Below are 24,662 nucleotides of genomic sequence, written 5' to 3'. Positions count from 1 at the left end.
ATATAAAAATCTGAAGCCAAGTGTGGAGCTACAAGTCTTGAATCACAGTCTAGGAAGGCAGAGTCAGGCAGAGCTCTGTGAGTTTGAGGCCAGCCTAATCTACATGGTAAGTTCCAGAACAGTCAGGGATGCATAGAAATACTCTGTCTCAAAAATAAAATAAAATAAAAATCAGGGCTGAAAAGATGGTTCAGTGGTTAAGAGCACTTGCTGTTCTTCATGATGTCCCAGGTTCAATTCTAAGCAGGCACATGGTTGCCCACAATCAGCGATAACTCCAGTTCCACGGGGTTTGATCCCCTCTTCTGACCTCTGAAGACAACAGGCATGAACATGTCTCACTGGCACACACGTAGGCAAAGCACTCATACACATAAAATAAAACAAAGAAATCATACACATGCACACACAGAGACACACACATGCACACACACACAGACACACATGCACACACAGAGACACATACACACACACACATGCACGCACACTCACACAAACACACACACACGCGCACACCCCACAGAGGAAAAGGTGTGAGTTGGAGTACTAGTGCCCTATCTCAACTGGGAATTTACCCAAGAAAAATAAGAACTATAACATTAAAAAAAAAAGTTCAACTTCACTGTCAGTTAAAGAAACACAAATTAAAACCAAGTACCACTTTCAGTCTCAGATTAGCATAGATTTTCTTAAATGACAACAATATATTATGGCAAAATTAATGTGAGAAAAAAGACACCCTCATACACTGCTGGCTTAGGGTGTGAATTGGTACACCCCATCTAAAATTCAATTAGCATCTGCTAATGAGCCAGAAAATCTCACACCCTTTGACGTGGTAATCCATTTCTAGGAATCCTGAGATGAGCAAAACCGAGGACAAACATATGCACATACGTGTTCACTATAGCAATATGGATAACACTAAAAACTTTGAAGGAAGCATAGAATAACAACAACTTGAAATTATTTAATCAACTTACAGTATTCTCAGAAGATGAAGAGTATAATGCCATTAAAAACTGTCTTCAAGCCGGGAGATGGTGGCGCATGCCTTTAATCCCAGCACTCGGGAGGCAGAGGCAGGCGGATCTCTGTGAGTTCGAGACCAGCCTGGTCTACAGAGCTAGTTCCAGGACAGGCTCCAAAGCCACAGAGAAACCCTGTCTCGAAAAACCAAAAAAAAAAAAAAAAAAAACCTGTCTTCACAGCTGGGCATAGTGGCACATACCTTTAACCCTAGCACTTGGAAGTTAGAGGCAGGTGAGTCTCTTTGAGTTCAAGGCTAGCCTAGTTTACAAAGTGAGTTCCAGGACGGAGCTACGTAGTAAAACCCTGCCTCAAAGAACCATAAATAAATAAATAAATAAATAAATAAATAAATAAATAAACAAACAAGCAAGCAAGCTAATGGAATAATTACTTTAAAAATGTCTTCACAAAGTACTTTCGGAGGCTGGGGACAGCTCAGTCAGTAGAGGGCTTGCCGAGCACACACAACGCCTGGGTTCTGTCACCACTGTCACTAAGGCGGATACATACCTCTCCTTCCAGCCTTCAAAGGTGGAGACAGGAGGATCAGGAGCTCAGGCTCACCTCTGGCTACATAGAGAGCTTGAGGCTAGCCTGGACTACATGTTACTTTGTCTCAAAATAACAAAAAATAATTAAAAATCATAGAACGTTCTACAAACTAAAGTTACATGGCAAAGTTCAAAATTATATTCAAACTGGAAGTTAAGTGGTTTAAATACTACATCGTACACCTAAGATTCTATTCTGTCCCTGCTTGTTCTGCACTGTCAGAAGGAGACAGCTGGCTTTTCTCTGACTGTGGAGAGTCTACATGGGGTAACCTCCCCTAAAAAAAGGGTTATGTAGTACAAAAGCAATCTGTTCTCTATGCCGATGAATTCGTCATTCTCCAAAAGAAGTTTGGGCGGGGTCCGCACTTGAACAATTGCAGGTTGCCTCAAAGGAGGCAATGAAAGGAACTGAAAAATAGCCGTTCCTCTGAAAACAAAGGACAAGCCGACGAACCGCGTGTAAGGGTATGCGGGTGTGTGGACACATTTAAGCTGGAAAGGAATATCCTAAAACACCGGCAGTGGTTTTCGAAGCAGAGATATTCTAGAAGTACATTAAGTGATCGCCTCAAGACGCATGGGGCCATTTACACCAAATTGAATTCAACTTAATTTAAAATTTCCTCATTCCGTTGCAGTAGTCACATTTCAAGGGCTTAACAGCCAGGGTAGCCAGTGGCTACCAAATCAGACAAAGATCCAGGTCATTTCGGTTATCACATAAAGATCATTTGGATGGTGCTATTCTAAATCATGCTCTTTCTGGATGTTTTACAATATGCACTACAGTCAATTCCTCTTACAAACAGGGCGGGGTGGGGATGCTGTAAGAGAAGAAAACGGGGTCCACAAAAAAAGCAATCACACTGCAAGCGCGGGGGGGCCACATTCTCTGGAGAGGAGCCTGGGGGAATAGTATCCTGTGGGGACACAGAGCAGTCACAGGTACTCAGGGGCCATCAGGAAAGGCTCAAGGGAGACGTGAGTGTAGTAGACATTCCAAGGGAAGACAAGACACAGAAACTCAAGCGGCAAGGGTGGGGAAGGAGGTCGTTAGGGCCAGAATCACCGGTTCTTGTCTCTCCCCACTCACCAGCCATTACAGCTGCTGACCGTTGAGCTGGCTCAAAAGGACATTTCCCCCGGCCACTCTCAAGTCTTTCAACCTGCTGGAAACTGGACACATCCTACAGACCAGAAGGGGGTGGGGCAGGTGGTTTAGGGTTCATGGGGAAGGTTCATGGTGAGAATGAAACAGATCAAATGGAGGAAAAGGCCATTTCCATTCACCCCCTCTCCCCACTCTCACCCCCATACCCAGTCACTTTACCCGCTCATTTTCTCTGCGTTCCTCCACTTTGCCCTAAGACCCATCCCCCACACTTCCTCATGAAGGCATACCTAGAACAGCCCTAGAAAATACCACGAGGCCGGTCATAGGTCTCTCCTCAGAAATTCTGGAGTTTGTAACTACCTGGATGTGCTAGAGCCAGAGAGATGGAAGGGAGCAGACAGCCTTTTGAGGGTTGGAGCTCTGAGGAAGGGCAAGGAAAAGCAGAAGTCACAGAAATCAGCTAAAGCCTGGGAACTTAGAGAAAACAAAGTATCATTCTTCCTCAAGGAGGATGGGTCAGGGTCCCACATCCAAGCAGAGAAGGAAACTGTAAAGCCAATGAAGAATGACCCAAAGCTCAGATGATGCTCTGAGGGCTTGCTAGGCAAGGACTGTCTTCTCCCAGAGACCTCCAGAGGGGTGGAGGTGACAGACGGAAGAATGCCATCAGGGCCAGTCACAAGTGATCTTAGTCTAGCCTAGAGCACTAAGAGAGGGTCCAGCTAACACCTAGAAGTGGAAATGAACGGTTTCACTAGGACTCAGAGGAACATTACTGTAGTTGGCTTCAGATCAAAGTTATGACATGGGCATGCCAGGCATGCTGTCACTAGCTCGCAAACTCAAGTAGACGCCCACGGTGGCAGCAGCTTGATTGTTCTGATGCTAGTCAGAGGTGTGCAGTAAAGACAGATCCTAAGCTTAATGCTGCTACGTTCCGACTATTCGCATTGCTCCTCTCTTTGCTGCAGATGGCAAACAAGGTTTGAGTGTGCTGATATAATTCTTAAAGAAGTCTGGTAAAAACGCGACGTAACCTGATGGCTTCTCCGGAAGAAGATATTGGAATGGAAGACCCCAGCACTCCAAGTGTGTGGTAATGAGAAGATCCTTGTCTGAGGAGAAAGATGGTGGTTCTGCACTATCAAAGTGCTCTGCCCCTCCTGGAGTGCAGTGAGCACCAACTGGGGCTGCTTTTCTTCCCTCTCACCTGAGCTACTCTTTACCCCATGTGGAACAGATCCACCCCCAATTTACCTCCATATTTACTTCACATCAATTTTTGAGAATTGCACACATCTGTGCACGCGTGCACACACACACACATACAACCCATCATTGCCTTGTAGTGGTATATTGTTTGTATTTTAATAAATAAATCTTGTCTGAAGAGCAGAGGCAAAGATAAAGCCACTAGAGGTCAGGTAATGGTGACGCACAGAGGCAGATGGATTTCTGTGAGTTCAAGGATTCCCTGGGCTACAAAAGATCAATGCAGAAACAAATGCAGGTGGCGGTGTGTTGGAGGAGGCCATTGTTGGCTCAGTGGCCTCCTCCTTTATTCCCTGTACTAGTAGGGAATCACACACCTTTAATCCCAGTCAGAGAGGGAATATAAAATGAGAGGAGAGAGAGGCTCCGGCTGCTTAGTTTACGGTCACCCAGCTTTGGTAGAGGTAAGACTTCTCTAGTGGCTTGGTTGCTTTGATTTTCTGGTTTTCAGGTTGAATTTATTTATTAAAATACAAATAATATACCACTATATTGCCTGAAATACAAACTCTAACCCAAACTATTAATTTTCTACTGCTTCTCAAAATTATCTTCGTTCCAAAAAAAATCACCTATTATGTCTGGAAAACAAACTGTTTTCCTATCTCTGTCCCTACAACTGCTCTCTTTCTTTTCAGCAAAGACCAAAAAGACAGGCCTTTTCCTGATCCCCACCCGCTTCAATCTCTATGTATCAGTTGGCATGTTCAGTTCATTTCCTTGAAACATTCCATTCCTTGGCTCTTGAGACTGTATCTTCCTGGAATCCTTCCCATTTGATATTTGTTTCTCTAGCTCCTTCTTTGTCTAGCGCCCCCCCCATGTATATCCTTAGGATCCATCTGTAGTCTTTCTAACATATCATTCAAATATCCCATTCGTCCCTCTGTTTCCAGCCTTTCTGTTTAAACCATCAGCCAGACCCTCTGAGACTGATGCTCTCCAGTGAGCCCCATGTCCTCCAAATCGAGTTCATATTTCCACTGGCCAGTGGGCTTTCTCACAAAGTTTGTCAGTTTCTTAAAACCCAACATGTCAGGACTAGCCCTCTCCCAGTTTTCCCCAGTGCCATTATCCTACTATCTAACCTTCTAACCTTTGAGAATGTGAGCCACCTGCTAAGAAACAGCTTCTCATTGTCCTCTGTTCAAAATGACCTTGAACTGGGCTGTGAAAATGGAAGATCATCTCGCTGATTTTCTCTGTTTGTATGTGGAGATTCTTCATCACGTCAGCAGCCAGTCTCTATCAGCTGCAGTGAAGGCAAGTTCCTAAAGCTAAATCTGGGGATGGATAAGAAGTCTCTCTCTGAGCAGTGAAGTTATGGTTGGTCTTTTGGGCTTGTCCAAAGAAAAGAGAAGGCATATTAAGGACCCAAGATGCATGAACCATGTCAGATGCTACAAGAGACGGAAGCCAGATGAAGCCCCCTGGGTTGCAGGCTGGACACAAGGACAAGGTTGTAGAACATATCTATACTAGCCCAGGTTCAAATATTGGCTCTGTCTCTGCTAGCTACATAATCTTAGCCATGGTATCTAATTTCTCTGAATATCAGTTTCCTTGCTTATAAAATAGAAACAAAACATACCTGAATACCATGATACGGTGATAAAATTAAGCTTAATTGTGAACATAAGTAACCCAAGCCCACAACAGAGTGAATGGCCATTGCTTTTCTGGTGATCATTACTTAATATTTTTCTGCTCTATGAATGGCTGGAGTTCCCTCAACAAGTCACATGCAAGTATCTTCTTCCAATGCACGATGGAAGCTGGAACTGAAAGCTAGCACCTCATTGCTAAAACTGGTAGATCCAGGGCTTCCTTAGAACCTTGATTTCCCCATGCCCATCACTGGGTGAGCTGCGTCCAGATCAAAGCTTTCAGGAAACAGCTATCCACAGCCTCAATATCATCAAGTTGGGGCATGGGAGGTTCAGCACTATGGGTAAAGCAAGGACGTAGTCAAGCAGAATAGGACAGGTAAAAGCAGCAGAGGGTGTTCGAAATGTCTACAGAGCAGGCTTGGGATAGAGCTTGGAGGGGGCTAACAGAGCTAATCTCCCCCTCCAAAGAATGGCCCCTCATCTCATGAGCCTGTGAGAGAGATGGCTTCAGAGAAAACACTGATCTGGTGAGATGAACTGGTAGGGCACAGAACCCTGGCTGACATCTCTCAAGAATGAATGGGGCCCAAGTCATACCGATAACCCCAGGCATGGCCAGAACATTTTCCATCTTGGTGTGTTGACTAGGACCCATTGGGGTCTAACTCAGAGATCCCAGGAAGAAAGAAAAGCTAAAGGAGATGAGCTGGGATGATCGGACTATGCACAATCCCTGACTCTGGTAGTCAGGCCTCTGGGATCCCTATGCCTGAGCAGAGTAGGAAAAACAGCTCTGCTACCTGTGGGCCTGGTGAGAATTGTAAAGACCTAAACCCCCAATATTGATTGCTAGAATACAGAGGTTTGCAAACACCATCCAGAACTAATAAGCCATCCCAGAGTGAGAGAATCACCTTTTTTGTGAAGAGCATATGGAAAGAATTCAACAAGGCCAGCTAGCCCTGAGGAAAGCTCTGGGTACTGACGGAATCCATCCCAAGCCAGAGAGAGACAGGAGGGTGCCCCTGAACAGAGGTTTTTGGAGATGTATACTGCCTAGGCCCAAGCGGATCACTGTATTACTGCAGACTGCAGAACCATCCAGTCACTATCTGCAGTTCAGAATCAGAGTCAAGAAAGAAATACGCTCACAGCCTGTGTGCAAAGGACATGGAGTTTTTTATTTACCCCAGGACTGAGTCACAAATCTGTGACCAGAAGACCAGTGGTGACCACTGTACAATGAACAGAGAAAGGTCAGAGTTCCAAACTTGCAGCTGTGACTAGACTAGATATCATCAACAATATATCACACCAAGGCTTCCCGGGTTGGAGGGTGGGAAAGTCCACAGGCCTTCCCCAGTAAACAAGATCTTGAAGAAAATGTGGTTGACAGAGTGGCTCATGCCAAAGGCAATGTCAAGAGCACAGAGCCAGCTGGGACCGCATTACATGGTGATGACATCAGAGGTCATGAGAGTCACACACTGTAGAGAGTGGGGTTGGCAGAGGATGCCAGAAGATGAGGAGTCATGCTGTGGGAGAAGAGAAATTGAGCTGTTCTGACGAGGAGTCGGGCTCCGCTGCTGGGCCAAAGCACTTAGTGGGCAAAGAAACACAAGTGTCTGGCTTCTGAAGTATCTCTTGGAGTGGTCCCATCCCCAGCCCAACCAATTCCCAACAACCCGAACTCCATTCCCTGTCTCACAGCATGGTTTTACACTTAGCATACTCTACCCGCTACAGACAAGCAGCCTTTCCCGTCCATTACGAGGGCATCCTCTACCCCCGAGGCCCCACCAATACTTATCTTACACAGTGGTTGTCTTAACCATGCCCAGCACGGTCACTCACAAAAAAGCCCTTCCCACCTTCCCACCCACCACCCCCAAGTAACTCACACTGCTGCAGGCTCCCTCTCCCTCCCCTTCTGCCCCTGTCACTCACAATAACCCCGCACTTCGGATCAAAGGCGAAGGTGCCACAAGTGAAGAGGTGAGAGGCATTGGCAATGGCGAGAATCTGGATAAAATTGTGACATTCGTCCTGGGGGGTCAGAGATGGTTAGAGAGAATCAGAAGCCGTGGGGATGAGGGAGGACTGGGACAGTTAGAGGCAGCTGTGGTATGGGGAAGTACAGGTGATGTGTGACGTTGGGTCCTTGCCTGGACCCTTCAGGACAGGAGTGCCACTGCGGGATGACCCGAAGTCAGGGCTGGACCAAGGCCCCCACAGACACACAGGACGGCTGTGGGTTTACACCTACCTCTTTCTTGCCTTTTTTCCTACAGTTCTGTCTGTGCGCCTCAGGCACCATCCAGTCAATCTGAGAAAGAAGAAGAATTCTTTTCCCCGGGTTCCCTTCTCCCTGCACACTGAGGTCGGGGAAGAAGAGAAGGTTCTACAAATCTCAACAATCTGGAAACTTCCAGGATTCCAAGCACTCACTGCACTTCTTTTCAAACTGGAAGTACCCCACCCATTAACGAGTAACGAAATCAACTGTGAAATCAAAACCACGCTCTTATTTTTGAGACAGGGTCTCAGCAGCCCAGGCTGGCCTCAAACTCTTTGTAGGGCCGAGGACGACCTTGAACTTCTGATCCTCCTGTCTCTCACAGAACCCATACACCATACACCACCACACAAGATTTTATGTGGTGGTGGAGATCAAATCCAGGACTCTGTCCAGGCTAAGCAATCACCTACTAAACAAATTCCTACCACATTTTAAGGAAACACAATATATCAGAATTTGTCACATATGTGACTTTCAATGCTGGTCCAAGGAAATTTTTTGTCAGGACCCATTTACATACTTGTGCACCATGTTAGGACATGCACTAGAGCTATGACAAATACATCGTGAAAACCGTCTGCAAACTCCCTGGAAAATCACCATTCCAGTTACACCTCTGCCCACTGCCACGTGAAACATGTCCTTGTACTCTTCCTCCATCATCATGCGTCCCTCAAAACCTCCCCCAACCGTGTCTCCCCATCACAGCCAAAACAGGTAGGAAGACCCCCTTCCCATCATCCCCTCCCTGACTGGCAGACAAAGGCTTTACACCCTGAGAAGGTGTCCTCTGCTTCATCCTCTATTCCACACAGTAATGGTCTTAACCATACAACCACAGTCACTCACCAAAAACCCTTCCCTCCCACCCATCACCCACCACCCGCAAGTAACTCACGCTGCCGCAGGCTCCCTCTCTCTCCTTCTGCTCCGTTACATCTTTAGTTATTATGAAACTCTCCCACCTACAGCCCACGGAATGATGGCTTTAAATGCATGCTATGGACTCTGGGTCAACCCCACTGTCATCTCTCACCCTGCGGGGTCTTTCCCCTGAGAAGGGCAGGGTTAAAGCGAAGATGCTGTCCCGAGCTCCGACATAAAGTGTATGAGAAGCAGGGTCCACGAGGAGAGCAGAGTAATTGTATGTGCGAGGGGCGGCAAACCGTGTGAGATAGGAGTCAGCCTCTGGCAGGAAGAGAAGAGGGGGAGAGTGACATCAGCCATCCCTTCAGAAACATAAGGTCCCCATAGGGGCTGGGTTTTGCTGTCTTCTGGGGTCTATTTATTTGACAGCCAGCTAGGATTTTAAAAAGAAGAAGAAAGAAAGAAAACAGAACCCCAACAAGTCAACCATCTTCCTGAGGAGGCCAGAATAGTTAGCACACAATCCAGTCAGGCATGCTTTTTCTATAAAAAGAACACTTTAAACGAATAATGGCACAACTATTGAATCTGTCATTTCCATTCAAAGCAATGTGATACAAAACATTAAAATACCTATAAAAAAGTGTTAGTACTTTCCTGATACACCTCAATTATTTCTTTTTAGCTAAACTCTCATTATGTAACCCAAGCTGGCCTTGAACTCCAAATACTCCTACCTCAGCTTCCTGGCAGCCAGGATTAAACGTGTGTACCACCACAGCGGGCGCTCTTTGGCCAACACATTTGGAGTGCCTTTTCTCTCTCACCCTACACCCTTGGCTTACCCTTACCCATTCACCCAAAGCCAGAGTGGGGTGAATATGTGTTTCTGAGCTAGATCAACCTGCATTTAAATGTGGTTTTTCTACTTACCACTGTGTGTGCTCATGTGAGCCCTGTGAGGGCCTCATCTTTCTCGTGTGTAAACACCACCATCCAGGAGTGTTGGGAGAGTACAGGGGGAACGAGTGGGCATACCACCAGTCTCAGTGGTCACATCCTTCCTCCCTTAGCATGCATTCTACTTAGACCCAAACGAAACTCATTATCCGCATCAAGAACTCTTAGCTCTTTAAAGTTCAATACCGTAAATTCACCTTCGTTCAAGATCTGGTTCTGGAGACCTGAGCTCTGCACATCCTGATTCTGGCTGCCTCATCAGCTCAGACGCTCTCAAGAGAGTAGACCAGCTACGGGCCCATTCATCCCTAGACGTGCCAGTGTGAGCCCCACCCATCCCATTCTTCCACATCCACACTCATCCCGCTCTCTACTCTGATGCTAGTATAAGCCCCGAATGGTCAGAACTCCTTTTGTGTTACCTTCTCTGCTTTGCCTTGCCAGCTAGCCTCTCTGGGTTCCTGGATATCAGTAAAGACTGGCACCCACAACTCTCTTTGTGGGGTACGGCTTTGCCACAGACTGAAACTCCAGAGGCTCTGGTCCCAGCTTTGCCTTCTGGACTCATGGCATCCTTAGATGTCATTTGGCCTAAGTGTCACCTAATTGTGAGTTTTGGCTTCATTGAGAAGAAAACAAGCCCCATGCTACACTCATGTCCAACTCAGCAAAGAATATTTAAAATGTGAATGCCATTTGAAACTTTAGCACGTACCCCGACTTTTCCCATGCCTTCATCAACGACCTCAGTCCTAACCTCTGTTTTTAATATATAATTTTTAGGTTTCATCATCATCTGTTATTATTAGTATATACATCTTTGTCTGTATATTTGGTCACACAGGTAACCACAGAGTCCTGTTCCCTTGGAGTTGGAACTGCTGGTGGTCGTAAGCCACCCAGTATGGATGCTGGTAACAAAAACGCATATATCCTGGAAAAGCGGCTAAACACTCTTAACACCTGCGCCATCTCTCCAGGCCCCTTTATGAAGTGCTTTTGAATGGACTCATTGAAGTATTTTCCAGCATTCAAAGTAGGAGATGGGTTGAGGGAGCAGCGAACGTTCAGAAAATCAAGTTAAAGCAAGTTGGTAACAGGATGGGAAGGATAAAACCAGAGATGTCAGCCATATAGGAAGTGGGTGGAAAGATCTGGGTCTCGACGGCATTGGGAGGGCGTTTGAAAGGACAAGGGGGAAAAGAAGTTGAAAAGCCTGAAGTGCTAGGTTAGGGATCAAGGTGGGTACCTCAACTAGAATGAAAGAAAGAATAGGGAATAGCGTGGATTTGGAAGTGAAGTGTTGGGTGTGGTTGTAGGTGTGGGAAACAGGAATAAAGGGCTGAAATGGACAACCTTGGGCAAAGCCCAGGTGTTCCCTGGGCTTCAGTATCCAGGTCTGCAGGACGTGGGGCTGCATCCTGTTGAAAGAGCTTCGAGAGCACTGTGGTTGTGTCTTGGGAGCTGAGATGCCAGGCCAGGCTGGGGGTAGGATAGGGTGGGATAGGGTTGGGTGGGATGGGATGAATGAGATGGAGAGACATAGGGTACAGGTCTCAGTCTTGGTCTCAGAGGGGTGTGCACCGTGCAGAGAGGGGCCCTAGATGCTGCCGCTGGGGTTAGCAGGGTAGGTGGGTGTGGGCGCCTGCTGCCAAGGGCTGGGCTCCGTGCAAAGGGCTGAGGACAAGGATCCCTGCGTCTTACCAGAGATGGGCAGCGAGGTTCTGGGCACCGAGCGGGGGACGCGGCCCCACACCGGGGCGCTCAGCATCGCCAGCAGCAGCAGCAGCAGCGACGGTGGCAGCGCTGAGAAGGGCGAGATCGGAGGCGGCCGGGGGCCCGGGCGGGGCCGCTCGGCTCCGGCCAGCATCTCTGGCTCCGCCTGATGCCGGGTGGGGCGCGTCCGGTAGCCTCTGATCAGTACCGCTACTACGCGGGCCTCGGTGCCTCTCGGATCCGCTCGGCTGAGATCGGCCGGCGGCGGCGAGATGAAACACAATCCGACTCCACCCCCTCGCGAAGGAACCAATTGAGAACCCGTTTCTTCCTGTAACCAATCAAGATTGAGTGGAGGAGGGACAAGTAAGAGAGGCTCAACCCAGGTGGAGGCGGAGCTAGATCAGGTGCAGGTGTGAGTGTCTTCCCCAGAAGAACGGAGATTTCCTAGGCCTGGAGTCACCCGTGAGTTTGTTGCAGTCACGCTAAATCTCCAAGTATCCATATCTGTACTACTAGGAATATATATGTAATACTATGGAAAATATGTGGGTACATTGGAGCATACACCAAATTTCTTAGAATTATTTCTTTGTTCCCTGTACGCACAAAGATAGGGTTGTAAGGGCTGGAAAGATGACTCAGTAGGTAAAGGCACCTGCTGCTGAGCTTGAAGTCTGAGTTTGATTTCTCACCTCTGCTCACACAGATATATGACATTCGATCAAGATATTCTTTAAAGAGAGAGCACTTGGGTTTCAAATAATATGGATGTAAACATCTGTTAATTTACTAAGAATTAACCAAATAATTCACAACAAAATTGTGACATTATTTAGTTATCAACAATTATTAAGAATTTGTAAAAGTTACATAATTATTGTGGTGGTTTGAATGAGACATGTCCCCCATAAGTTCAGGTATTTGAGTACTTGATCCCCAGTTTGTGACACTGTTTAGGGAGGTTGTTGAAACGGTAGCAGGAACTGCCTTGCTGGAGGAAGTTTGGGGCTTTGGGAGTTTATCAACTCACTCTACTTTGCCCTCTCTGCTTCCTTGTTGTAGCTGAAGATGGATTTTTCAGCTTCCTGCTCCAATCACCTGCTACTAGCCTCCCCCACCGTTTTTTTCCAAGCAGGGTTTCTCTGTGTATCTGTGTAACCTGGCTGTCCTGGAAGGAACTCACTCTATAGACCTAAAGTTAGGGGATGGGGATCTAGCCTGTGGAAGAGATCTGTGGTGGAGATTAGGAGAGAAGAGGAGGAGGGAGGGAGAGAGCGCAGGAGGAAAGGAGGGAGGAAGAGGGATGGAGGGACAGAGGGACGGAGGGATGGAGGAGAAGAGAAGAGGGAAAAAAAGAAAGGAATTGATGCTTTCAGTCAGGCAGTGTGACTCACTTTGTAATCAAAACATCCAGGAAGGTAGGAGGATTGCCTGAGCAACTTGAGTTCAAGGCCAGACTGGAGTAGACAGAGAGACCCAGTCTCAAAAAGTAAAAGCAGGGCGAAAGAGGCGACTCAGCAGTTAAGAGCACTTGTTACAGAGGCCCTGGGTTTCTTTACAGCACCCATATTGTGCCAAGGACCTCTGTAACTCCAGGTGCAGAGGATCCAGTACCCTCTTCTGGCCTCCTCAGGCACTGCACACACAATGCACAGACGTACATGCAGGTGAAACACTCATACACATAAAATAAAACGAAATAAATCTTTCTTAAAAGGCAAAGACAGAAGAAATGAAGCCGCAAGGCCATCTTTTTTTTTTCACCAGAAAAAAAAGAGACTTTTTATAGACAGACTCTAATTCTGTCACCTTTAACTCTTCCTACTTCAGCCTCCCAGCCAGAATTTCTGTTTAATAGTGTTTTCCTTAGCTATTTCATAAATATAAACACATACATAAAAGATGAAGAGAAGTAAAAATAGTTCTAGTATGTCTAAAATCCAAGTTAAGAAGGCTGAGAAATACATAAACAAATGTCATTGAGTCAGACATGGTGGCATGTACCTGTAATCCCAGCTAAGACCAAAGCAGAGCCACTGAAGACAAAAAAAAAAAAAAAAAAAAAAAAAAAAAAAAAAAAAAAGAAAAGAAAAAGTACTTTCTGAGGGCACGATGGTCATTGCTTGCATTCTTCCATACCCCAATCACAGCATGCCGCGTGATAGTGTGTGTTCCCCATCGGGGCTTACTGAATGAAATAGTTGACCAGGTGAAGCTGTGGATGTGAAAGGCTAAAGGCAAGACCGCACTAGAATGTTATGCCTGTGTTTGATAGGGAGAGGACAACTAAGAGAAAGCCGTTCAGCTTCACTCAGCTTTTCTGAGATCTACAACTGCTCATGGACCGTAGAGGAAGGACTGTTCTCGGGACGTTTTGTAACTTGAACAACAGCATCAGGAGTGGATGAAGATGAGTGACCCCGGAAGTCGAGGTTGGGACGAAAAGGCGCCATCTGCAGTGAGACGGCCTGAGGGCACACATCCCAATACTATAGCCTTGTCTGAACTGGAGGACCCTGAGGGGAAGAAGCCCCAGCGGGAAGGAGTCTCAGTGGGAGGAGCCTCGGGGAGGGGGCGGTCCTACAGGAAGGTCCCTAAAGGGGAGGAGCTCAGACGAAGGAGCCCCTGAGGGAAGACAGGTCGAGGAGGCCTGGAGGCGGTACCTAGAGAAAAGCCTCAGAGGAAGCTGGCAGTGAGGAGGAGTTTCCTCTAGGGGAGGAGCCTGAACTTGAGGTGAGTATATCTCAGGGAATATCTGAGCAGGGGTACCTGAGATGGGTGGGGTGGGCCTGAGGGTGCTACCTAGAGAGGGACTCCAGAGGACAGATGCCCGAAAGGGGACTCCCTTCAGCGGGTACCTCAGAAAAGATTCCCCTGCGGGAGGAGCTGCCTGAACTGGGATCTGATGGGTTACCCCACAGAGAGACACCTGAAAAAATGGGGAAATTCTGAGGGAGACGCCACCTGGGTGTCTGAAGACGAACCTGCTAATTGAGTAAAATAGTTGATTAAGTGAATGAGCGACTGAAGTCTCGTGGACACTTAAGTTTATAGGCTAGAACTCTCTAGAATGCTAGAGCTATGCTTTATTTTCATGGGGAGGGGGATAGGCAGGCGGTAGAGCCTGGGGAAGTTGCCCAGGGGAGGCATCTGCCTGAGGTGAGGCGCCGGAGAGGGCGATGCCTGAGGTGACTGTGTCTGAGGAGCGGTGTCTGAGAGAGTTCTCCTGGGGTGCCTGAGGTGAGCCTTGCCATAGCCGGCGGGCACGGTAGGAGCAGGCTGTCTGGCTGGCGGGTAACGACGCTCTGTCTTCAGGCCTCTGGGCAAGGGAAGAGACTGAAGGACTTGGGAGTCAGGACCGCCTCAGAGCCTGGTTTAGGGAACACACTGAAGTCAGTTCTCCGGGCAGGTGCGTGGGCGCGGTGCTGAGGGCTGCGTCGCCATCTGCTGGCTCGGTGAGGGGCCGCAGGGCCAGCGGTCGGCCCGGTGAAAGCAGTGCTGACTAGCAGGAGGCGGGCTTAATATTCTCTCTCTCTCTCTCTCTCTCTCTCTCTCTCTCTCTCTCTCTCTCTCTCTCTCTCTCTCTCTCTCTCTCTCTCTCTCTCTCTCCTCCCTCCCTCCCTCCCTCCCTCCCTCCCTCCCTCCCTCCCTCCCTCCCTCCCTCCCTCCCTCCCTCCCTCCCTCCCTCTCTCTCTCTCTTTCTCTCTCTCTCCCCACCCCACCCCTGAGTCAAAGAAACTGTTTTTATTTCCCTTCTTCAAGAGGAGCCTTGACGTCTTTAAGACTCTTAAAAATCTATTAATTTTTTTTAATTTGAGGATAGGGTTCATCAAAGCAAAAGTTCTTTGAACCCCCAAGAAGTATGGTTTGGTTTGGTCTGTGGTACTAGGGGGTAATCCAGTGACCTGCTAGGTCAGTATTCCTCCACAGGGTGACACCGTCCCCACAACACACACACACACACACACACACACACACACACACGGAAAATGTTGATGGAGCTCTGCTGGAGGGAGAACAGTTGGATAATTTACTACACAGTAAAGTGTTCTAAGATGTAAAAATTCACAGCACAGGTACTTTGAGGAGGGCATGTAATGGGGCCCTAATCTGTGGTGAGAGAATGCTGGGGGAAAAAGTACTCGGAGCCCAACTGGAGCCTAACTGGAGCCTGAATGTGTTCGTGATGAAAGAAGCCTGGGAACATCCACAGCACGGCCCAGGGATAGAGATCCGGGAAAACACGCAGGCAAAAATTTGAGGCCAGGATGAGGAGTTTTGGATTTTGTTCCAAGCATAGTTGAAACCCAGTGAAGGTATTTTAGTACTAAAGTAACTTGGTTTGGGGTAGTTCAAGTCCCAATTCCAGGTTTAACCACATTACGGAGGAAAAAAAATAAAAATTCAGTGGTTGTTCTTAATAAAAGGAGAGTTCATGGGGTCAAACACTTCAGATGTGCTGTCTGGTCATGTTTAAGGGGAGTCGCTTCATTTAAAGCGAGCCTTCCCGTTGCAGGTTACTGTGAGATCTAAACTGACTGTGAAACCACAGTGTGTCACAGTACAAGGGGATTTTAGTAAACCCAGGGGAAAGAGTGTGGCTTAGTTACGGCTTTCATTGCTGTGAAGAGGCACCGTGACCACAGCCACAGGAAATGGTGACTTGAATACAGTTAGAGGTTCAGTCCATTGTCATCATGACCTAGAGCATGGTGGTGTGCACACAGACATGGTGCTGGAGCTGAGAGTGCTACATCCTGTGGGCAACAGGAAGTCAACTGACACACTAGGTGGTCTCCTGAGCATAGGAAACATCTAAGCCTGCCCTACAGTGACACACTCTCTCTAACAGGGCCATACCCTTGCCAACAAAGCCACACCTCCTAATAACCTATAATCTCACAGTTACATTCAAACTGCCACACACTGTCAGGGCCTCTTCTAATTTCAGCTCAAGGGATACCTTAAAGCTCACTCAGAACTTACTGCACGAGGTGTTTCATTGAGAACAAACTGGATAGAGTCACTGCTAGCACCATCCCTTTCTTACCATCGTTTCCATCCCATTTTTCCCTCCATTTCTTGGGAATTTTTTAAGCAGAAGCTTAAACTGCTCTTAGACTATGGGCACTAAAGATTTCTGAGGGAAAAAAAACTTATTTCATCTTTGTCTTTTTTTCTCGTTTTGTGTATGTGTGTGGTGTGTGTTTATCTGTATGATATATGTGTGTGTGCATGTTCATTTGTATGCAAACACACTCAAGTAAGTCAAAGAACAACCTCAGATGTTGGTTCTTACTTTCCATCCTGTATGAAACATGATTTCTTTTTGTTGTTCATAGCCACATGCTAAGCAAAAGGCTCAAAGTCTTCTGGGAAGTCTCCTGTCTCTGCTTCCTGTGTTGAGGTAACTGGGCTAGCAGGAGTGTGATGTCGTCTTTCGGTTGGTTTCAGGGATTCACATTCCAAGTTGCCAGGCTTGTTCAGCAAGCACTTTGCCCACTGAGTCATCTCCCCGCTGTATTTCATCTTGACTTTGTGTTTATTTGTAATACTTTCCTGTAAGTATTTTGTAATATTTTACTTGCATTGGAATGAATCACAATCCATTCCCTAAAACAAAACAGTTGTGTGAGAAGATAGACAATGTTTTTATTAGAATGACTTCACACTGACCTAAAAAAAAAACAACCGGACCACCTGGAACACAGAGCCAATCAGTGGGGAACACCGAACGCTCCCTTCCTGTGGACGTCTTTAGGAGAATGGAGAGCTGATATTTCACATGCTGTAACTGAAAGCACCAGTAGCATTGAAAATGTTTTGTTTGTCTTCAAAAGGGGAGAAACAGCTTCTGGGCATTGGTGTGATGTCATCACCCTGTAATCTCAGTACTTTGAAGGTATCAGGAGGACAACGGTTCAATGCCAACCTGGGCTATAGAGTGGGATCTGTCTAAACAATAACAACAAACAAACTTCAGTGGTCTGAACAATGCCTTGTGCTTTCTTTCTTCTCACAGGATAATTTACGATAGACCACATGTTTCTCTACACCTCAGAAAATTGTTAGATCCCTATGTTTGGATCTGCTTGAACATTTTCCGGAGCACTCTGTAATGGTTTTGCTAGCGGCACTTCCCCCTGCAATATCTACATCCCTTTCATCATAACCAATTTCCTATAAAACTCCACACAGACTAGTCACAAAGAGCAAAGAAGCAACACACTTCCTTGCTTTGCTGTCTGGACCCTGCAGTGACCATTAGCTGAGAGACTTTAAAAGGAGTTATATAATTGTTCACTGATCATTGTGATTGATATACATCTGCTATGGCTATAATGGTTTATGTAATTACTTGATTAGTTCTGCACAGCGACTTGATGCCTGAATTGTTCTGATGGGATAATGTTAATGACCAACTCTGAAGTAGCAGCTGAAATTGGTGTGTAGTGGAACTATGCAAAGTGCAGACTGCCTATGTCTAAGGTGATATTTTGAAACTGAACATGGTGACTCACCTCTGTAACCCCAACATTTGGGAAACTGAGGGGGCAGAAACAATGTGAGTTTAAGGTCAACTTGGACTACAAAGTGAGACCTTGTTTCAGATAGATAGATGATAGATAGATAGATAGATAGATAGATAGATAGATAGATAGATAGATAGATGATCGATGGATAGATAGATAGATAGATAGATAGATAGATAGATAGATAGATAGAATAAATGATGTTTTCATATATATGAAGGAAAATAGTCTAGGGGTAGTAAATGAGCCTCCTGGGTACCTATTTTTTCTGTATCAATATATATGTCACCTTCAAACAGAACGTTCCATTTAGAATTGGCCTTGTACACCAGTTTATTTGTTCGTCTTTATTTTGTTTGTTTTTGAGACGGTCTCACTCTGTAGTTTTATCTGGCCTCGATCTTGTGATAATCCTCCTGCTTTAGGCTGCTAAGCCAGGCACTACTTTAAAAGAGCAGCTAAAAGATTAAATACTATCATCGCTTTCTTGGTAAATACATTAGGCATTGATCTGATTTCCGGTTCCTAGAGTGCTTTCAAGCCAGAGTTAGTGAAATGATTCAGTGGATAAAGATACTTGCCTCAAGTTCAGTCCCCAGAATGCACATAAAAGTGGAAAGAGAACCAACTGCACAAAGTTAGTCCACTGACCTCTGTATACATGTCGTAGCAAATGTACCCTGTATATATACATCATCCATACATGAACACAATAGTAATAAAATTGAATTTAAGATTTCAAAGAGTACTTTCAAGTCAGGCATGTAATTACAACTACTGGGGAGACTGAGGCAGGAAGGCATCATGTTCAAGGACAGCTTGGGCCACAGATTGAGTCCAGACCTGCTTGGGATGATTTAACAAGTTGTAACTGGAGGTTTCTCATCCTGCCTGGTCTCGCAGCCACTCTTAAAATAACCACTCAGAGGCTTAATACTAATTACAAACTGATTGGCCTATTAGCTCAGGCTTATTATTAACTAGCTCTTACAACTTAACTCATTTTTATCAATCTATGTATTGCCACATGGCCGTGGTGCTACCTTACATCTTGCTTCTCCTGTGGCAGCTTGCTTCTTCCTCGACTCCACCTTCTTTTTCCCTGTATTCAGTTTGGCTTTTCCACCTAGCTATATTCTTTCCTGCCATAGGCCAAAGCAGCTTCTCTATTAACCAATGGTGATAAAACATATTCACAACATACAGAAGGGCAACCCACATAAAGCAAGCCCCTGTCTGAAATGAAGGATAAGGTCAATTATGATTCTATACAGTAGGGGATAAAACATCAAAAATTAAATGTTTATTTGTGACAGGATGTCACTATGTATCCCAGGTTGACCGTGAACTCAGATCCTCCTGCCTCAACCTCTGAAGGCTTGTGTCACCATACCTACCTGTACTACCTTTTATTTATTTGCTTTGCTTTGTTGCCACTTTCACTGTGGTATTAAATGGGGGTGATTGTAGTAAGTGCTTCATCTCATAGAGAAAACTGTCATCTTCAGCTCATGGAAAAAACTATGAAGAATAATTGTTGAACTGTGCAGATGTAGCCAGCACTTCCTTTTCAGAGCAGCTGCCAAGATGGCTGAAGTAGAGCAGCAGAAGTGAACCTTCTACAAGTCCACCTACCTACTGCGGTGTGGACCTGGACCAACCACTGCACTTATCCTATAAGGAGCTGATGTAGTTGTACAGGCCCTATAGAGGCAGTGCCTGAACAGTGGCCTGCTGCAGAAACAGCACTCTCAACTCAAGCACCAGAGAAGGAGGCGTCACCCACAGCAAAACCCAAGGTGATGAAGACCTACTGCAGAGACATGATCATTCTGCCAGAAGATGGTTGACAGCATGGTGGGCGTGTACAATGGCAAGATCTTCAATCAGGTGGAAATCAAACCAGAGACAATCGATCACTATCTGGGCTAGTTCTTTATCACCTCCAAATCAGTGAAGCAGGGCAGGCTTGGTATCACTGCCACTCTCTTACCCCCTCCCCGCCTGCTTCATTCCCCTCAAGTAACTGTGGCCAATGAAGACTCTCATTTAGTTCCTGGGGGTCGGGGGATGATTGTGGTGCTGCAGAGATGGCTCAGTGGTTGAGAGCACTACTACTCTTCCAGAGGACCCAGGTTCAATTCCCAGGATCTACATGGATCGTTCACAACTGTCTGAATTCAGTTCCAGGAGATCTGGCACCCTCACACACACAAATACACATAAAATGAAAACAATCCTTTTAAAAAGAGAATGATTGTGAGACCAAAGATAGCTTAATCAGTAAACGGCTTGCCAAATTGGGATCCTCAGTACCCACATAAGAAGCCACACATGATTATGTGCACTTGGAATCCCAGCACTGTGAAGGCAGAAAGGTATGGATTCTTGGGGTTCAATGGCCAACTTAATCAGCAAGCCCAAGGTCTCAATCTCAGTCCGTGTCACAAATAATAAGTTGGGTGGCTCCTGAGGAATGACACCAGAGATCATCTTATGGCCTTCACACATGCACATGTGCATGAAAACACATGTGTACATATATGTGTACCCATGTAGCTGGGGATGTGTCTTAGTGGTAGACGACATCATAGTGGCTGTGTGGGTGAGGCCCTAGGTTCAATTCACCATCTGAAAATATAGAGTGGTGTTTGGTCTGGGGTCTTTGTTTTGGTGGTGGTTGTTTTTATTATGCAAGGTCTCACTCAGTATCAGAAGACTAACGCAAATCTCCAACTGGTCCCAAACACATCAACCACCTGCCTCTCCTCATGGTTACAGATGCATGCTATAGGCCTAGGTATGCTAGACTTTTTTGAGATGGAATCAATGTTAGATTAGTCTGGCCTAAAGCTCACAAAATAGCCCAGCCAGGCCTCAATCTTCCCGCCTCACCCTCACACCTGGTAGGATTATAGGCATGAGCCACCATGACTTGCTGCTCTAAGTTTTTACTAACATATTTTAATCAGATTATTCTATTCCAAGTTACTAAGGGACTTTGTTATGCATGAATACTGGATTTTAACAAAAAGTTTTTGCACATCTATAAATGATCATATATTTTTCCCGTTTAATCTTCCAGTGTAATAAATTATTATTATTCTGGTGTTTTATTAAACTTAGGTTGAAACTGGAGGTTTCTCTCCCACCTGCCGGTTCCCAAATATCCACTCTGAGAATTAATTTTAATTACAAACTGGTTGGCTGATGGCTCAGGATTTTTGCTAACTAGCTTTTTGATCTTAAATTAACCCATTTATATTAGTTTATATTTTACCACAAGGCCCTTGGCTTGTTACCTCACATCTTGCTTCTCTGGCGGCTGCTGGTGCCTCCCTCGAATCTGCCTTCTTTTTCCCTGTGTCTGTTTGGATTTCCCACCTAACTACATTCTGCCCTGCCATAGGCCAAAGTAACTTTTTTATTAACCAACTATAATGAAATATATTCACAGCATACAGAGGGACGTCCCACATCATTAGGTTCTCTGGTTTCTTTCTTTCAAGACTAGTTTTTCTTACTCTGTAACCCAAGTCAGCCTCAAACTAGAAGCAATTCTCCTGCCCCAACCTCCCAAAAGCTGAGGTTAGAGGTATGTGTAAGCCATATTCCTAACTAACATTATGCTTCTGAAATAAACCCAATTTGGTTATAATATGTTATCTTTATGTCGTGTGTATAACGGTCATGCCTGTATGTGTGTCTGTGTACCACCTGGGTGTGTCTGGTGCTGAAAAGGCCTACAGAGGATGCGGATCCCCCGGGACTTGTGTCACACGCAGCTATGCGCTATCATATAGGTGCTGGGAATGAACCTCTGGATGAGCAACAAGTGCTCTTTACTGCCGAACCATCTCTCCAGTCCATGATGAGTTATTTTTTTCACATGCTCCTAGCTTTAATATTCCTCTCTTGTTTGGGACTTTTATATCTAAGTTCACGAATAAAAATTATCTTACTTTTCTCCTTTTTATTAACAAAAAATGTTTTTTGACAATTTTATATATGTGTATAATGCATTCTGGTTACTCTCCACCCTATCGTCTTCTCTTATTTCCTTCCTCTTTCCCATGTTTACTAGTTTTTGTCTTGTTTAGTGTCCCACAGAGTTCAAGTAGGGTCATCTGTGTGATCCTGAGCTTAGCAGTTCATATATAACTGGTGTTTTTGATCTTAGCCATTCTGACTGGTGTAAGGTGGTATCTCAGAGTTGTTTTGATTTGCATGTAGAAGAATGAAAATAGATCCATATCTATCCCCATACACAAATGGATTAAAGACTTCAGTATAAATCCGACCACACTGAACCTGATGATAGAAGAGAAAGTGGGAAGTAGCCTTCAATGCATGGGCACAGGAGACCACTTCCTAAATATAACGCCAGTAGCACAGACACTGAGAGCAACAATAAATAAATGGGACTTCCTGAAACTGAGAAGCTTCTGTAAAGCAAAGGACACAAATCAATAAGACATAAAGGCAGCCTACTAAAAGACATTTGTTCAACTATGTTCATAGCAGCATTATTTGTAATAGCCAGAACCTGGAAACAACCTAGATGCCCCTCAATCGAAGAATGGATAAAAAAAAGGGGGGGGGTACATTTACACATTAGAGTAATGCAGTTTTATGAAAGCCAGTTGTTTCTTTTTCTTTTCCAGTAGGTTTAGAATATCAGTTATTCAAGTGGTGGCTACAGTCCCGCACTGGTGTGGCTGCCATGAATCGAAGGAGATCCGGTAGTAGAGGGACCGCTTCTACCACGCAGATAAGTCACCAACCCCCGAGGCTGCTCATTGTGCAGGTCGCTGCACCCTCCTGGGCCGACATCTGCCCCAACCTCTGTGAGGCCTTACAGAACTTCTTCTCCATCGCCTGCAATTTGATGGGCCCCAGCCGCATGTCTCTGTTCAGCTTATACACAGTACAAAACCAACATGAGTGTGTCCTCCCGTTTGTGGTAAGTCTGTCTGTACTCATGGTACCCCGAAAGCAAATGAGATTTCCACAGCAGAGGCCGCAGTTGTTATCACCTACAGTGAAAACCGCATTGGTCCCTCGTTCCTAGTCAGCCCACGTGAACCAGTAGTCATCCTGGGGGGGGGGGGAGAAGGGTGCTGCAAGAGGGAAGTCTCTGAGCTGGTAATTTGGGGGTTGAAATAGGCTGCATACCATCCCTCTCCTCCAGGAGAGAGCAGAGACTTTAGCAGCTGCAGTTCCTTAAAATGTAAACAGCTAGATCCTTTTGCCCTCTTTAAAATGTAAACACTTAGAGAAGTTTCTAAATCTCTTCAGAGGTCTGGCTATTCAGTCACTCTTTTTCTGCAGAACTTGTCCTGGGGCGAAACTCAAGGCCCTAATTCTCTCTGCTCAGAAAATCCTAACTGCAAAACAGAAACTGTTTTCCCTGTGTTACACTCAATTCCTTTGGGTAAAACTCCACTTAAGGATCTAGAAGGAGTGACTGAGGCAGGGACCATTATCTTTACAAAGCTCCTGCACAATCAACTACTCTTCTCCTCAAAGAAAATTCAAGTCTTCCTGGTCTCTCAGGCAGGATTCAAAATCACAACATAATTCAAAATTACAAAAGCCTTTTTTGAGTCACTCTTGCTGCTAATTCAGTGGACATAGATTCTGTCTTTAAGGTAACTAAAGGAAGGAATTGCACAGACTTGTTACTGATTGTGTGTGTAAGACTCAACTAGAATCCACTCGTTTTTTAATTAATGTCTCATGCTCCTTATTCAAAGTGGGAAATAATATCTCTTTCAGTACTATAAGGTATGAAAATAATACACATCTGTTTGGGTTTGCTTTCTACTGTTGTGATCAAACACCATGACCAGAAACAACTTGGAGGGGTCCTTGCAAAAACTACAGTTCTTGTCTTAAAGGGAATAAGATAGTTTATGCTGAAGCCATTTTGAGTGACCACAATCAGGGAACACAAATGCAAGTTACCCCAAATTCCATGTTCCAATGTGGAAGCAGTTTTAGGAAGTTTTATAGGACAAAAAAATTTATAAATCAAGGCAAGTTTAAAATACATCGATGGACTCATCTGAATGCTGTTACAGCGAGGTGGGGGAGGCCCAGGAGTTTATCTAATGATGTTCTTAGTCTGAATTGGTAGAAGCTCAGTGGTCTGCTAAGTTAATAGATACTAAAGGCTTTACTCTATTAGTCATAAGATGTTAATAGCCACACAGAGGCGGGCAAGGATGGTTTCCAGAGGGCTGGAACTAGTCCACAATAAGGTTATTAGCCTTTGGACTTGCAACATTCCAGTATCTATGTGGTACTGAAATTCTCCGAAGACACAGTTTCTTCTCAGGAGTTCTTGTTCACAGAGAAAAAGGGTTTGTGGGACTTACATGTTCGGATCACAGTCCATCCTGAAGGGAAGTCAGGGCAGGAACTGAAGGAGAAGCCATGGAGGGGTACCGCTTTCTGATTTGTTCCTCAAGGCTTGGCAGTATGTTTTCTTATACAAGCCAGGACCAAGCTGCCTAGGAATGGCGCCATCCACAACGGGTCGGGCCCTTCCATGTCAACTATCAATCAGGAAAATGTCCTACAGACTTGTCTACAGGCCAGTCTGAACGAGGCATTTTCTCAACTGAGCTTCCCTCTTCCAAGATTACCCCAGTCTCTGTCAAACTGAAAAAAAAAAAGGGGGCGGGGGAGGAAGGAAAA

At 45.6% G+C, this 24,662-nt stretch overlaps 2 protein-coding genes across 2 annotated transcripts in view; one reads left to right on the top strand and one right to left on the bottom strand.

Annotated features, from left to right (window-relative positions):
• The window catches only part of Sema4f (ssemaphorin 4F), a 29,067-nt gene extending 17,372 nt beyond the window's left edge, over positions 1 to 11,695 (bottom strand). Inside the window, exons 1-5 of the mRNA XM_057788520.1 lie at positions 11,413 to 11,695; positions 8,918 to 9,069; positions 7,849 to 7,908; positions 7,530 to 7,628; positions 2,680 to 2,773 (exon numbers count right to left, since the gene is read on the bottom strand). Coding sequence (XP_057644503.1) covers positions 2,680 to 2,773; positions 7,530 to 7,628; positions 7,849 to 7,908; positions 8,918 to 9,069; positions 11,413 to 11,578 — 571 coding nt within the window. The 5' untranslated portion in view covers positions 11,579 to 11,695. The remainder of the gene's footprint in view (positions 1 to 2,679; positions 2,774 to 7,529; positions 7,629 to 7,848; positions 7,909 to 8,917; positions 9,070 to 11,412) is intronic.
• A 2,362-nt stretch (positions 11,696 to 14,057) lies between these two features.
• M1ap (meiosis 1 associated protein) overlaps positions 14,058 to 24,662 on the top strand; it is an 83,215-nt gene continuing 72,610 nt past the window's right edge. The window contains exons 1-2 of the mRNA XM_057776476.1: positions 14,058 to 14,160; positions 22,625 to 22,923. Of these exons, the coding sequence (XP_057632459.1) occupies positions 22,684 to 22,923 (240 nt within the window). The 5' untranslated portion in view covers positions 14,058 to 14,160; positions 22,625 to 22,683. The remainder of the gene's footprint in view (positions 14,161 to 22,624; positions 22,924 to 24,662) is intronic.

This window comes from Chionomys nivalis, chromosome 1 (genome assembly GCF_950005125.1).
Source record: "Chionomys nivalis chromosome 1, mChiNiv1.1, whole genome shotgun sequence".
Lineage (NCBI taxonomy): Eukaryota > Metazoa > Chordata > Mammalia > Rodentia > Cricetidae > Chionomys > Chionomys nivalis.
The sequence above is the reverse complement of the archived record's forward strand: the minus strand, read 5'-3'. Positions and strand labels throughout refer to the sequence as shown.